This window comes from Motacilla alba, chromosome 6, assembly GCF_015832195.1.
Source record: "Motacilla alba alba isolate MOTALB_02 chromosome 6, Motacilla_alba_V1.0_pri, whole genome shotgun sequence".
Taxonomy (NCBI): Eukaryota; Metazoa; Chordata; class Aves; order Passeriformes; family Motacillidae; genus Motacilla; species Motacilla alba.
The window spans coordinates 4619916-4634371 of record NC_052021.1 but is presented as its reverse complement, the minus strand read 5'-3'; the positions used below and the strand labels follow the sequence as shown (position 1 = coordinate 4634371).

Sequence of the window (14456 nt, the reverse complement as noted above, 5' to 3'; positions counted from 1 at the left end):
ATCCCCCCCCTTCCCCCGGCATCCCCCGCCCCGGTTCCCGGCCAGATGCTCCGCACTCCCCGACGCCGCCGCCGCCGCTGTCTCCAGCCGGGCGCGCCCGACGGAGGGGACCGGGAAGAGGGACAGGGGGGACACTCCCCCTTGTGCGAGCCCCCGTAGTGGGTGGGAGCCGCTGTGGGTGCAGAGAGCCCCCCGCCCTCCCCCGATGGCAGAGTCGGTCCTTTGGTCTCCTCTAAGTCTCCCCCCCCGCCGCCTCCCCCGCGTCCTTCCTGGCGCCAGCGCAGCCTTGCAGGAAAGGAGAGGGGCTGCTCCGCATCCCCCCGCGCCGGGCGGTGTGCGGGGACACGGGGAAGGGGGGGGACACACGACGGGACTCTGGTGTCCTCCCCCTACTCCCCTGACCCCAGCCGGGGCGGGGGGCAGCGTCGGTGGGGGAGAGCTCCGGGCCCTTTGATGCGGGGAGATCAAAGGCGTCGCCCCCCCTCCTTTCCCAATTCCCCCCCAATTCCCTTTTTCCCCCTCCCCGTTCCCCCCATCCCCCCTCCCCATTCCCCCCCGTCGGGGCAGAGCGGCCCCAGGGCGCCCCCTGGCGGCCCCGCCGCGCCATCGCGCCCCCTCTCCCCCCCCCCCCGGTCCGGTAATTAACTCTCGTTAATTAAACCCCGTTAATTGACCCGGCGTTTCCCGGCGGCGGGCCCGTGCTCCCGTTTATTTCTTTTCTCTGCTCGGTTTAAATGAGAATACGAAGAGCCGGAGCAGCGCCCCCAAAATCCCCGGGGTGGGGCATTCCGGACGACGCAATTCCTGCGATGAACTCCCCCCTCCTCCCCCGGTATCGCTGTCCCGGTATCCACTATCAGCTGTTCCAGCACCGAATGGCTCAAGCCGGGCTAATAATTGCCTGGGAAGGTTTCGGGAGCACGGCGGGCAGGTGCCGTCAGCAGCGGCTGAGTCACGGCCGGGCGACATGCCCGGCACAGCCCGGCCACCCCTCCTGCCTTCCCTATTTTTAGCCTGGAATAACGAGCGCCACGCCTCGCCCCGAAATCTCGGTGTTCCCTCCCCTGGCAGTTTCAGGTGAGGGCCACGTCACCCCGGGGTTTTTATTGCATTATTAACTTCAACCTGTGATTGCCATGATTGGTGACGATTGCCAGCTCCTCCTTGGGCTGTTACCACATTTATTTCCCTCCTGAGAGGATGTTTTGTTGCTCCTTTCTCCCAGCTTTTGCTCACCTCTGTGTCATCATCAAATCAAGGAATGATTTTGAGTTGGAAGGGACATCAAAGCCCATCCAGTGCCACCCCCTGACGTGGGCAGGGACGCCTTCCACTGTCCCAGGCTGCTCCAAGCCCTGTCCAACCCGGCCTTGGGCACCTCCAGGGATCCAGGAGCAGCCACAGGTGCTCTGGACAACCAGTTCTGGGAGCAGAACCCCTGTAACCCCATATTTCACCACCATCCAGAAGATCTCTCTCAAACTCGGCTCCTGCCCTGGAAGAAACCCACTGACAGCCGTTCAAAAGTAATTATTTTTATTTCAACTCTATAAAGTATACAACAGGCACTCGGCAATTACAGCTGCAGGGGGAGTACAGAGCGAAACAAAAGCCATGGAAGTTTATGAAAAAAAAACCAAAAACCCAAAGTTCCTCAGTCAACATCCAAAGAGTGCAAGCGGCCGATGGCCGGGGTGCGACCGACATCGGCCCGACAAACAAAACCTCTGCCATGGAAGGAGAGAAAATCGGAGTACAAAACAAAGGGCTGGGGTAAAACAAGCATAAATTGGGACCCGAGGGGAGAGGCAACTCCAAATGGGAATTTCCCCTTCTTCTGAGAAAGCCCTAAAAGCGCCCAAGTCTCGGTGTCAGGGCTGGGGAGGCAGGAGGAGCTCCCAGGGCTCATCCCCGTGGATGCAGGGAAAGGGGCAGGGGAAAGCACAGAGCCTGTTTGGTTGGGTGGTGCAAATGAGCCTCGTCTTTGCACCGGGGTTTCAGGCCAGGGAAACACCGGCAGGGTGGATTTTTCCCAGGTGGGAGAGTCCCAAGGGGGGCTGTGTGGGACAGCACGGATGGGTGGGATCTGCAGAGCTTAGCAAAACAGGAATACCTGTCTACGGACTGCTAGGATGTCAGAGATTAATTTGACCCGCACATCACATTTATACATTTCACAGAAATGACTCTGTATCTCATTAACAGATACACAGCTCTGGTACATTGAACAGAAATCAGAGAACGACGTCATCATTTCTGTAATTCATTGAGATCAGATAATAAAGGCTTAGAAATCGGTAGCAGAAAGAACTGTAAAACGCAGCAAGCTAAGAAAGGACGACAGTTTGAGGTGTGTTTGTCTTTGTCATGCAGCATAACACCAAATTTGTCTTTTTTTTTTTTCAATAAGATGCCATGGATTTAAGGCACTTGCAACAATGCCAGATAGCCAGTGACGTTCTAGAACTATGGGATGGGTGGGTGAACAGGACAGCTGACAGGAAGTTTAATCATACTGACAAATATGACATTAATTCAAGTCTACCTCGACCTAAAAACATTACATTACAAATAAGGAAATGAAGGAATAATGCCATGGAACTGGAAAAGAACAGAAAGTTCTGTGTGACCCACAAAACATCGACACGAAAATACCTATTTACAGAAATATCTGCTCGTGGTCCTGTTGTTTAACAAGAGTTTGCTGTGGGCAATGCAGCTCCAGGAGAAGCCACAACACCAATCAAAGCCCCCTGTGGGAACACGGGAGCCGATTCCCCCTTCCCTAAAAACGCTGTCGTCCCATAGATCAGGAAAGGAGACAAATAAGGACAGGAGGTGGAAACACAGAGGCAATCCCTTGTTGTGGATATATAGAGATATATATAAAGCAACTCAAATATATTATTATAACTGAAGGCTTATCATATACATATGCAAAGTGTTAATGCTCAGGAGAGGGAGGCCATGGAAGTCAAGTGAGGTGTTTGATATCAAAACAAACTCAGATTCAGCACAGTGCACGCTGCAGGTGTCAATTCCCATGCCTGGCACAAGGAAAAAAGGGACAGGAAAAAGAAACCCAACTGCTCAGCCCATTCCAGACCCTCCTTCCTGTCACGTTTTCAGGTTGATCCCCAAATCCTCGCGGGGCTTTGTCCTCCTTGCCTGCCAATTGCAGCAGGTGTCACCATCCTGGGACAAACTCCTACAGACAGCTGTCCCCATGGAGTGAAAGTCCAGGGGGATGTGAGGGAAGCATTTGGCTGTTAGGCCTGTTTAAGATGCCCGGTGAATGTTTTAGCCCTCGTGCTCAGCCTTGGCTCTCAGTGCCGTCCATCCCTTGGAGAAAGGTGGAAAAGCCAGCAGGTGCTGCCTTTTCCCTGTGATTTTGAAGGCAAAGGAAGTTTTAATGGTTAAAGAACAGCAGAAGTGACTGTGCCAGAGGTGTGGCCTCACCCTTTGGGAAACAGAGGGAATTCCAGAGCCACAGACTGGTTTCAAAGGTGTCACACCACCCAGCTCATGTTGAACAGCAGACATGGCCCACACTGTCAAAATACCCTTTTGATTACATCCTTCAATGAAAAACATGCAAAAGAGTTGGGACTTAGCATCAGGGAAGGAATTTGTTACTGCTCAAACAGACCTTTTCCATGTAATACGTGGGAAAAGTCCTTGTCAGCAAGACTTGATCTTTCCACGGTCAGCTCTTGGCAGCTGAGATTAAAAGGAGGCAGCACCTGCTCACCCATGGCAGGGGCTGGAATGAGAGGACCTTTAAGGTCCCTTCCAACCCAAACCATTCCATCATTCCATGATTCTGAGATTTTTTTTTTGGGGCGAGGTCTCTCAGAGAGACCAAAAGCTGATGTTTCCTGTTGGATAATGGGATAAACTTTCAGTCATGTGTATATGCAACAAATGGGCACCCAGGACAGGATCCCTCTGCTGCATCCTATGAACCACAGGAGGGAATTCAAGCAAAGGAAAAGCAGTACAAGTGAGGGAAAAGCATATCCTGATAATATTGTTTTCCCCAGTTCTTTTTTCCATATGGATTTGGCCATCCCTGTGTTAAACACAGTCACGTGGACCTGGCACGCTGGAGACCTCACAGGGATCTTCCAATATCCACTTCCCATTGAATTCCACTGACTTTCCTGTGGAGCTCCTTAGCCTGGAGAGGCATCAGGATTACTGGCAATGTTCCACCAGAGCCAGGATTCCTATTTTAATGACATTCTTTAAACATGGAAGAGATGCAGACATGGAGACATGGAATCACCAAAAGGGAGAACGGAGCCTCTGCTACATATTCCCGACGGGATGGGTCAGGGACAGGTTTCTTCCCAGGTGAGGGATGGATGTAGCACCTCGAGAGGACATCACAGGTCTCATGTTTTTCCCTTCAAGCCTAAAAAGATCCAAGTTATCCTTCATTTTATACCTAACCAGACTGGTGGGCTGCTGTTGCTTTGCTCAGGACCGTGACTGGAGCACTGTGAAATGGATCAATAGATGTGAAATGGATCTATGGATGTACAATGGACCAAGAGACGTGAAACGGATCAATGGATGTACAGTGGATCAGTAGATGTACAACGGATTCGTTCCATGATTTTCTCTTTCCGTGCATGTGTCGGTACCAAGGGAAAGGAGAACTGAAGCCTAAAGGTGGTGCTGCCATGTGAGGGAAGCGACCCAACCTCTGCCTTGACAGCATCTGCAGCACTTGTGCTTTTGTTTGACCAGGCTGAGCCAAAATGTTTCCAAAACAAAGAGGAAAGGGAACATTCAGTCTCGTCGGGAATACTGCTAGGAAAGGAAAAGGACACATTCCCCACTGCTTTGACAGGAGTGCTTTGCCCGTGCTCCTCCCGGGCTCCAGCGCTGCCCTGCGGAGCTCGGAGGGTGGGGATAGCCCAAATCCTGCACTGGAGTAGCTGCAGCACTTCATAAGTTACTACTGATCCTAGGGAAAAAGCAGCTGGAATTAAGTGCCTCTTACTCTACGGATCTCTCGCTCTGCTAATCAAGAGTGGGCCAGGATCTCTGTGGCCACAGAAGAGGAGTTCTGTGCCGGAGCAAGGCTCTGTGTCAGGACCACCATGCCCACGCCAGGTCACGTTCCAACAGAAAACATGGAGAGCACTATTGTCACTAAGCAAGAAGTCCTAATGCCACTGGAGTTACTGGAGCAGCATCAATCAAGGCATCATGGTGACCCCGAGCACGAATCCTCCCCGATTCTGGTCTTCCCGTTCCGCTGGCAGCCACGTCCCAGGAAAAGCTGTCCTCAGCAAGGCAGAAGCAGGTAAGAGAAATATCATTAAAAATCTATGTCCCATCCTGAGTTGTCGTCAGGGGGTGGCTCGTCACTGTCCTCTGGGAAGCTGTCGAAGTTGCTTGTGTCCGTGGGAGACGCGACCTGCGGGGGGAAGAGCGACAAGAAAGGGATGTTCATCCCAGTGCTGGCATTCCCTCTTCATCCCACAGCCATGGGCATCCCAGAGAATCCCCAGCCAGCCAGGGAAGTGCTGCATGCAAAGCTTTTAGCTGAGGGATTTCCCCCAGCTCCCCTACTCTCCTGTTTTCCTGCCCGTTGCCACGAGGTTTACCACAATAGGCTTGGGAAAAACCTCCTCAGAGCCCAGCATTTCCCATCCATGGCTCCAGGATGCTGAGCTGAGCCCTGCTGCCTTGAAGTTTCCTGACATTGCTCAGCCTCAGGATCGTTCCAGAGAAACCCATCTTCCCAGGATGAAGGCCAAGCCCGTTTCTTTTTTGGAAGTTATGACATTTGAAATCTACCCTGGCTATAGAATTTATAGTTTTCCTGCTTTGTGACAGCAAAGGAAACTTTCTTACAGTGAGGACTTGATAAAGTCAAGACAAGAAAAAAAAGAAAACAATTTAAGAGGAAACCAGCAACTCTCCATCCCAAAACAATGAGAGTCTTACTAGAAATTTAATACTTTAAGCTTTACCCAGAGCTTGCTGCTGTTTTCAGTCATTTCATTTGGGAAGAGCCTGAGCCAGGGGCCAACTGACAGTCACTAAATCCCAGAATTTTGGAATGATTTGGGTGGAAAGGGACCTTAAAGCCCATCCAGTCCCACCCTGCCACACCTTCCACTGCCCCAGGCTGCTCCAAGCCCCAGTGTCCAACCTGGCCTTGGGCACTGCCAGGGATCCAGGGGCAGCCAGAGCTGCTCTGGGCACCCTGTGCCAGGGCCTGCCCACCCTCAAAGGAATATTTTTTTTTTCCCAGTATCCAGCCTGGACTGATCTCAGGGCTTGCCCCAACCCAACTGGCCTTGTTAACCCTCCTGAGATTCCCATTTGATGTTGGATGCTGCTGCAGGCCTTGGGAAAAGACAGAAGTTCCAACTCCAGCTTCACATTTAATGTGCTGCCCAACTGCACCAGCATTTTCCTGCTGCTGAACATACTTTGGGGGAAATCAGGATGATGGAACACCCAACTCGTTTTGGAAAAATAAACCCACCCTACAAAATCTTAGTGGTTTTAATTTCTTTTGGATTATCTGGATCTGTTGACTTTGTTGGGGCTCCTTCACCCTTTGATTGCTCAGCTCATCTCTGGCAGAGTCCTGAGCTTCTAAGGAGAGGTAAAATCACAGATTCCAGCTGTGGTATCAAGGCTCAGCAGTGTCCTAGCAGTAGGTTGTAAATTGGACCTTACAAAAAATCCCATGGAATAAGAGCCTTTGATTGCCTCACTGGCAGAACCACGTAAGAGAGTAAGAGAGTTAAAGAGCAGGAAAAGCCTTTCAAAGAAAAAGGAACTGATCTCTATGTTCGGTCCCACTGGCTCTTTCCCAGCTAACAAGGAGAGGTGGATTGAAGGAAAAATGGATGTCTGCCACCAGAGCTGCATTTTGGGTCCCTTCTCAGAGTGGCAATTGAGACTTTGCAAAAAAAAAAAATTTGTGGAAAATGAGCTGGAGTAGGATTGACAGCTCTGGGGTTGACAAAATTCACAGTTCATGGGTTTGGAGAGGATCTCAGGAGTAGGTCTGGAGGAGCTGCTACTCCCAAGAGCTCAGGGAAAGGATGAGCTGGGTTGAACCAGGATTAGGGCCAGCCTGGAGCTGTCTTGGAAGAGGGAAGGATGCTCCCATCTATTCCAGTCAGCCTTGCTGTGTGCGGTAAGAGCAGTATTAGAAATGCTCCTACTAAACTAAAAATCCACCAAAACCAGTTAGGAAGACATCCTGGGGGTTTTTTTCAGGCTACAAGGACATTCTGTATTCCTAAAGCAGGAATTGCAACTGGATGTGAAGGAGCAAACTTGACTTTATTGCCTGACTTGAAATGTGATCCTGCTGATGAGTGAATAGGCATTAAAAATAGGCCAAGGCCAGGTTGGACAGGGCTCAGAGCAACCTGGGATAGTGGAAGTGGAAGATAGTGGAAGATGCCATGGAAGGTGATGGAACTGGATGATTTCAAAGGTCCCTTCCAACCCAAACCATCCCAGGATTGTAGCTTGAGCTGAAGAGAAAAAAAAAGCCCAACCAAACCCAGCTTTGATCTCTAAAACATTTCTGAGCTGTTTTACAGGAGAGATTTGCCAAGTCCTGCTTTCCCCACTGACTCCAGCAGCTCCTGCATCCCACAGGACAAAAGGGGGGATGGGAAACCCTCCTGCTCTTTCCCTAAGCAAACTTTGGGATGGCAGATTCAGCCCCAGAGCTGGGCCTGCCTCTGCTGCAGGAGCTGCAGGATGGAGCAATGGGGTGCAATTAAACCCCCATTAATGGCATTCTCCCGGTGATCCCGAGGGATTAAGCTGGAACAAGGAGGGGAGGCTGCAGGACAGAAGGGGCCGAGGTAATTTCTGTCAGCTAATCCTGTTTGGTTTCCCTTTGCAGCGGGGCTTTGAGGGCAGAGAGCTCACAAAGACATCAAAGGAAGGGCTTTGCTGCAAAGGAAAACGAGCGGAGCTGTCCCTCCGCGCCCGCTCCCGGTTAAACATCAACAGCTTTTCATGTAGGACATGGATGCAGGGCAAAGAGGGGCACAGGCACAAAAGACAGCACAGAAGGGAAGGTTAATGTGAAAGAAAAGGAAGATGGCATCCAAATCCCACTTGCCTTTCCAAAGGAAACAAGAATAAAGGAGAAGGGAAGAGGACACAGCTGAGAGAAGGGGTGGAAGGGGCAGCTCTCCAAGGAAATGGGAAAAGGAGATGCAGAAACAAGTGGAGCAGGTGAAAGAGAGGAAAATGTGCTGGAGTGGGTGATCCTGCCTCAATCCCCTGCTAAGAAAGGGGATTTCTCCATGGCTGTGCCCTCCTGACATTGCCTTCCCAGGGAAGAGCCTGCCTGGAGAGCAAGCTTAGCTGGGAATGGGCCTAAAGTGACTTTTTTAAGCATCTCCAGAGGAAATAAAGCACATTATTCCCACTTAACCCAGTGTACCACTGCTCAAAGCTCACAGCATCACAGGAATTACCCATGGAGGAGAAAATAATGATAGGAAAACTTACACTTGGGATTATGGGAGGTGTCAGTGTCCCTTTCCGTAACCCTTCCCAGTTAAAGCCTTCAAACCATCTGAAGGGAGGGAAGAATCCAACAGTTAGACAGGCGTAGCACAAAAAGAAAAGAAAATTGCTTGAACAACAGATTTTATCTTCCACAGACTTTGCCTTCAAATCCCTTTGGAATTTTTCTTGTCATCTTTTTTGGGGACCAAGAAGGAAGAGTGTGCAGTGACCCTGTGGTGACACCACCCAAGTGGAAATTGCCAACGCTCAGATGGGAACCATTCCTTGCTGCAGTTGTCCTGGAAGCTGCTCCCTCCCTTCCAGAGGGTGGATCTATCCCACAGGAGACCTTTTTTCCCTATGGAATTGGGTTAACTCCCAATTTCATGCTCAAGGATGTCCCACTCGTGGTTTTCCTCAGGTTTGCTCAAGGTGGCTGGATGAGCCCTGAGCCTTCCCACAAAAATATCCATCCAATCCATTCCTGCTGCTTTGGGGATGGGAGAAGAGATGATCCAGCACAGATGCATGAGAGAAATTCTTGCTGGAATGGTTCTCTCACCTGTTCTTATGCCAATCAACTCTAAGACATCAAGTAACCCCTCCCAGGGGACCAAAAGGGAGGATGAATTTACATTATGGATAGGAAGTGGCTTTTTGGAGAAAATGGAGGTGTTTGAAATGCTTCTTTCTGGGAGCTGATGGCTGCTGGAGAAGACACTTACTTGTGCTTTTGGATATCTTTCACTCCGTTTTTCAAGTTCCCTAATCTTTCTGATGGGTTGTCCCTGTAAAAGGAAGAACAAATCCTAAATCCCTCCGCCCAGCTCATTTATTTGCAAACACCATCAAGGCTTTTTGTTTTATTCTTACGTCCACTTACCTGCATAGTTTTTTAATTAAGTTAGCAGCATTTTTGGCAATCTTCTTTGGAAATTCAATCATGTCTATTCCCCTTAAGATGATGTTATAGGTCTTCATGGGGTCTGGGCCTGAGAAAGGGGGACTTCAGAGGGCACAGGGAAGGAAAAAAAGATTAAAAACTTGTCTTTCACAAAAAATTGTCTTTAAAACAATTCAAAAGTTTTGAAGTCTGATAAAATACAGCTAGATGAGAAAAGGTAGATGTCAACCAGGAATGCTTTGCTTCCCATGATCCTAACCATTTCTCAAGGAGCTTCTGGAATTCAGGGATGTTGGCTGCAGGGAAGTACCAAAAAGAAGTTTTCCATGCTAAAGCTCTTCTTCCTGTGGCAGCTGCATCCCAATAGCCTGAGGCAGGAGGCTATGAGCAGCATTCCCTGGCTTATCTTTGTGTGGTGGGACCTGGTTCCAGTGGGGATCAATTAATCCCAGTGGGGATTAATTGGCTTCCCATGGATGGGGAGCTGTGTGTGAAGGATGGGCAGGTGGAGGGGATGGATCCTTCCCCACCTCCTGGGGGTGGGCGCTGGGGGATGAGGTGAGGGAGCTCCAGGAAGCCAAGAGCAGCAGTGATATCCCAAATTAAATATGGGAAGAGATGGGTGGTGCCCAATCTGCCTGCTCCTTTCCAGCAGCGAGGAACATCCCCAGCTGAGTACCAAACCCTTCCCCTTTTCCCACCATTTCCAGACCCTTCAGCATCAAACCCTTCCCCTTTCCCCACCATTTCCAGACCCTTCAGCATCAAACCCTTCCCCTTTCCCCACCATGTTCAGCCCATTCGGGGCCAAACCCTTCCCCTTTTCCCATCATTCAGGGCCAAAACCTTTCCCCTTTTCCCACCATTTCCAGACCCTTCAGGACCAAACTCTTCTCCTTTTCCCATCATTTCCAGACCCTTCAGGGCTAAACCCTTCCCCTTTTCCCATCATTTCCAGACCATTCAGGGCCAAAATCTTCCCCTTTTCCCATCATTCAGGGCCCAACCCTTCCCCTTTTCCCATCATTCAGGGCCCAACCCTTCCCTTTTCCCATCATTTCCAGACCCTTCAGGGCCAAAACCTTCCCCTTTTCCCATCATTTCCAGCCCATTCAGCATCAAACCCTTCCCCTTTTCCCATCGTGTTCAGCCCACTCAGAGCCAAAAAAAAAAGATGTTTTGAGTGGAAAAGCCACCATGGAGTTGCCTGGCCCAGCCCTGCCCCTGCCCTGGCCCCATCAGGGTGAGAAGGGCAGAAATCTTGGGATGAATTTCAATGCCCATACCTGCCAGTCAGGAGCTCATACATCAGGATTCCCAGGGACCAGTAGTCTGCCGAAATGTCGTGACCTTTGTTCAGGATGATCTCGGGGGCTACGTACTCCGGGGTGCCACAAAAAGTCCATGTTTTCTTTCCAAATCCTATTTTCTTTGCAAAGCCAAAATCGACCTGGGGGAAGGGGCAGGAGAGAGTCAGGGCAGGGCATCAGAGGGAATGTCAGCCGTGGGCTCTGCTCCTCTTGAAGTGAAGCAAGGCAGAAAGGAGGATTCCTCATGGGAATTTTCTCCCAATTAAAGTACCGAGGGTCGTTCCAGGACCGGGGAACCACAGTGACCTTTTTGCTGATTTATCCTTGGGAAAATTCCCATGAGGGAAGCAAACTCCAGCACCAAGGGCTTCTTGGGGGTTGGAATTGACATTACTCACAGCTCAGATCGATTTATTTTGCTTTTTTTTTTCTTTTAAATTTAAATTAACATGGGCAAGGAATGGTTTTGAGGTGTGAGAGGGCAGGGTTAGGTGGGATGTTGGGAAGGAATTGTTCCCTGGCAGGGTGGGCAGGCCCTGGCACAGGGTGCCCAGAGCAGCTGTGGCTGCCCCTGGATCCCTGGCAGTGCCCAAGGTCAAGTTGGACATTGGGGCTTGGAGCAGCCTGGGACAGTGGAAGGTGTCCCTGCTCATGGCAGGGGTGGAGTGGGATGGGCTTTGAGGTCCTTTCCCACCCAAACCATTCCAGGATTCTGTGATTTAGGCACCTGCTGCCAAGTTTGGTTTCCTCTCCCACCACCAGGAGTGAAGCAGTACAAATGTCCTCCCAGTTTGGCTGCTGGGATGTGCTGGGCTCATCAGCCCCCTGTGGCCCTAGAGCAGTGTCCCCACAGCAGTGGCAAGCATGGAAAATCAGATTATTCTGGGAAGTGGAGTCCTCTGGGGCTGGTCAGGAGCCCATACAGTCACAGGGATCTGGGACACTCAGGGACATGCCTGAGGAGCTGGGGGCTGCTGAGGGACCAGCACAGACCCAGTTCCAGATGCTCCTGGGGTGGGAGAAGGACAGTCCTGCACCTCATCCTCCTCTACCACTCCAGGAGCCCCAGGCTCAGGGAAATGCTGCAGAGGGTAAATCCCGATGTCACTCAGGAGGTGACACATGGAGGCTGCCACCAGGCTGTGATGATGGGCTGAGTTACTGTCCCCAAAGAGCTCCCAGACCAAGACACAGAGCCCTTGGCCCCCCGTGACCTCCAGGGGCCATCAGCTCCTCCTGGACCAGCTCCTTTTAGGGCTCCTGTCCTTCACTGGTGGCTTCCCACACCCTGCAGCACCTCCCACCAAGGGAACTACTTCTTCTCTCCTGTCCCTCTCCATGCTCTCACCAGGCCATTCGGGGTACCCCTAAAAAGCAGGGTGCCTTTCCTGAGTTCTGGGGCAATCAGGTCATTTTTTGCCCAGGACAGCCAGGTGGCTTTCTCCTGATGCTCTTTTCTCAGCATTCCAGAAGCACAGACCTGAATCCCAAAATTCACAGAATTCACAGAATTCACAGAATTCACAGAATCACTGGGTTGGAAGAGACCTCCAAGATCATCGAGTCCAACCCAGCCCTGACACCTCAACTAAACCCTGGCACCCAGTGCCACATCCAGTCTGTTTTTAAACACATCCAGGGATGGTGACTCCACCACCTCCCTGGGCAGAACATTCCAGAACTTTATCACCCTTTCTGTAAAAAACTTCTTCCTAATATCCAACCTACATTTCCCTTGGTGCAGCTTGAGACTGTGTCCTCACAGTCGGCATTTCTCAGCTCAGCCATGCCCTGAGCCCTGCTGGAAGTCATGAAAACATCCCAGTGATGATGATAGCACCTTGCCCTGATCTCCTCTTGGCATCCCCTGATGGGTCCTGTGGGGGCACTTTGCTCCTCACCCTTTCTGGTCAAACCTGGGGGGATTTTTTTTGGGCACTCACCAGCTTGGCATAACCTCGGTGATCCAGAATGAGGTTCTCTGGCTTGAGGTCCCTATAAATGATCCCTTTGGAATGCAAGTAGGCAAAGGCCTCCACCACGCACGCCGTGTAAAACCTGGTGGTGGAATCCTCGAATGAACCCCTGTGGGAAGGAGGGAGGGAAAAGGGGATAAAGCCATTAGAGGAATCCCTGGGAAGTGGTTTCCTTCCCCATGGAATTCATTCTGCTGTTAAAACTTTTATCGCTGCAGTAAAATCACTTTTTAACACCAGGACAGTTCCTGGTGCTAAACTCACTTTTATATCTCAATCTAATTAAATTTCCATTTTTGAAGAAGCCTCTTTGTCTCCAATATCTGAAACTATTTTAAGGTTTATTCCACAATTTAGAAATAAAACTTTGAAATGCTTGTCCTGTAAGCAAAAAGGTATTTTTTTTCCTAATTACAACTTTGGGTTTTGAGTGCTAAAACTCCTTTGAGGAGTGCAGGTAAGTTCTGTATTAATGTTCCTAACTGAGACAAAAGGCAGAAAAATCAAAGATGCAGGGATTTGAAGAGTTAATGCAAATTCCAAACTGCACCTTTGGCTCCTTGTTTCTCAAGTTTTCCAAAGAAAACCACATCCCCCTGCCTGCTGGGGGCTGGCTGAGACCAGCAGGGTGTCTAAGCTAGATGGCAGCAGAACCTCAGTTTAAATCCCAGAGAATTAAACATGGAATTATCAGGCTCTGACAAAAAAAATCAGGAAAAATTTCACCCAGCACCTTCTAACTTGGCTCCAGTTCCCCTTTCAGTGAGAAAAAGGCTGCTGGGAAAAGGAAGAAATATAGTAAAAATAGTTCTGGGGAATTAAAAGGCAATTTAATCTTTCTGATCAATCTTTCCAAATTTAACGAAATTCTGTTCCAATGATGAGGCCATTCCAGAGTTACAACTCCCTGCATCTTCTCCTGCTCTGTGGGCACATCCCACATGCACCCAGCAACCCCAAACACTCCAAGGTGACCCCTCCAAAGGCAGGGACTGTGGGGTTTTGGGCATGCATGCTTTCCTAACTCATTTTTCCATGTCACTGCTGCATCCTGATGGATCAGTGCTCCTGGCAGGGTGTGGATTTTGATTCCCACCTGAACCAGCAGCCCTGGTGTAATATGGGATATCTGGGCCAACAGACCCTGCACAGCTCTCAGTTTCCTCCTGCTCATTGCTCTCAGTCCTGGCTGGGCCATAAACCCCAGGAACTATTTATGGATATTATTTAGCAGTGTCCACGTGGCAGAGCTGAAAGTTGAGATTCACACTCACAGAGGGAGAGCTCAAAAACACAGGGGAGGGAAAAGCTCTGAGATGGGAAATTGTGATTTAAAGACTGGGACATCAAAAGGACCTGGAGCTGCTGGAGCAAATCCAGAGGAGGCCACGGAGCTGCTCTGGAGCCAGGCTGGGAGAGCTGGGGGTGCTCACCTGGAGAGGAGAAGGCTCCAGGGAGAGCTCAGAGCCCCTGCCAGGGCCTAAAGGGGCTCCAGGAGAGCTGGAGAGGGACTGGGGATGAAGAGATAGGACACACAGAATGGCTTCCCACTGCCAGAGGGCAGGGATGGATGGGATATTGGGAATTAGGAATTGTTCCCTGGCAGGGTGGGCAGGCCCTGGCACAGGGTGCCCAGAGCAGCTGGGGCTGCCCCTGGATCCCTGGCAGTGCCCAAGGCCAGGCTGGACAGGGCTTGGAGCAGCCTGGGACAGCGGAAGGAGTCCCTGCCCATGGCAGGGGGTGGCACTG

General features: G+C 50.7%; 1 protein-coding gene across 4 annotated transcripts in view; it reads right to left on the bottom strand.

The window, feature by feature from the left end:
• Positions 1 to 1515: 1515 nt before the first annotated feature.
• PRKG1 (protein kinase cGMP-dependent 1) overlaps positions 1516 to 14456 on the bottom strand; it is a 372025-nt gene continuing 359084 nt past the window's right edge. For all 4 annotated transcript variants that reach the window (XM_038141718.1, XM_038141717.1, XM_038141719.1 and 1 more), the window contains 6 exons: positions 12675 to 12816; positions 10708 to 10871; positions 9401 to 9523; positions 9243 to 9305; positions 8518 to 8584; positions 1516 to 5431 (listed from right to left, as the gene is read on the bottom strand). In XM_038141718.1, the coding sequence (XP_037997646.1) occupies positions 5333 to 5431; positions 8518 to 8584; positions 9243 to 9305; positions 9401 to 9523; positions 10708 to 10871; positions 12675 to 12816 (658 nt within the window). In that variant the 3' untranslated portion in view covers positions 1516 to 5332. The remainder of the gene's footprint in view (positions 5432 to 8517; positions 8585 to 9242; positions 9306 to 9400; positions 9524 to 10707; positions 10872 to 12674; positions 12817 to 14456) is intronic.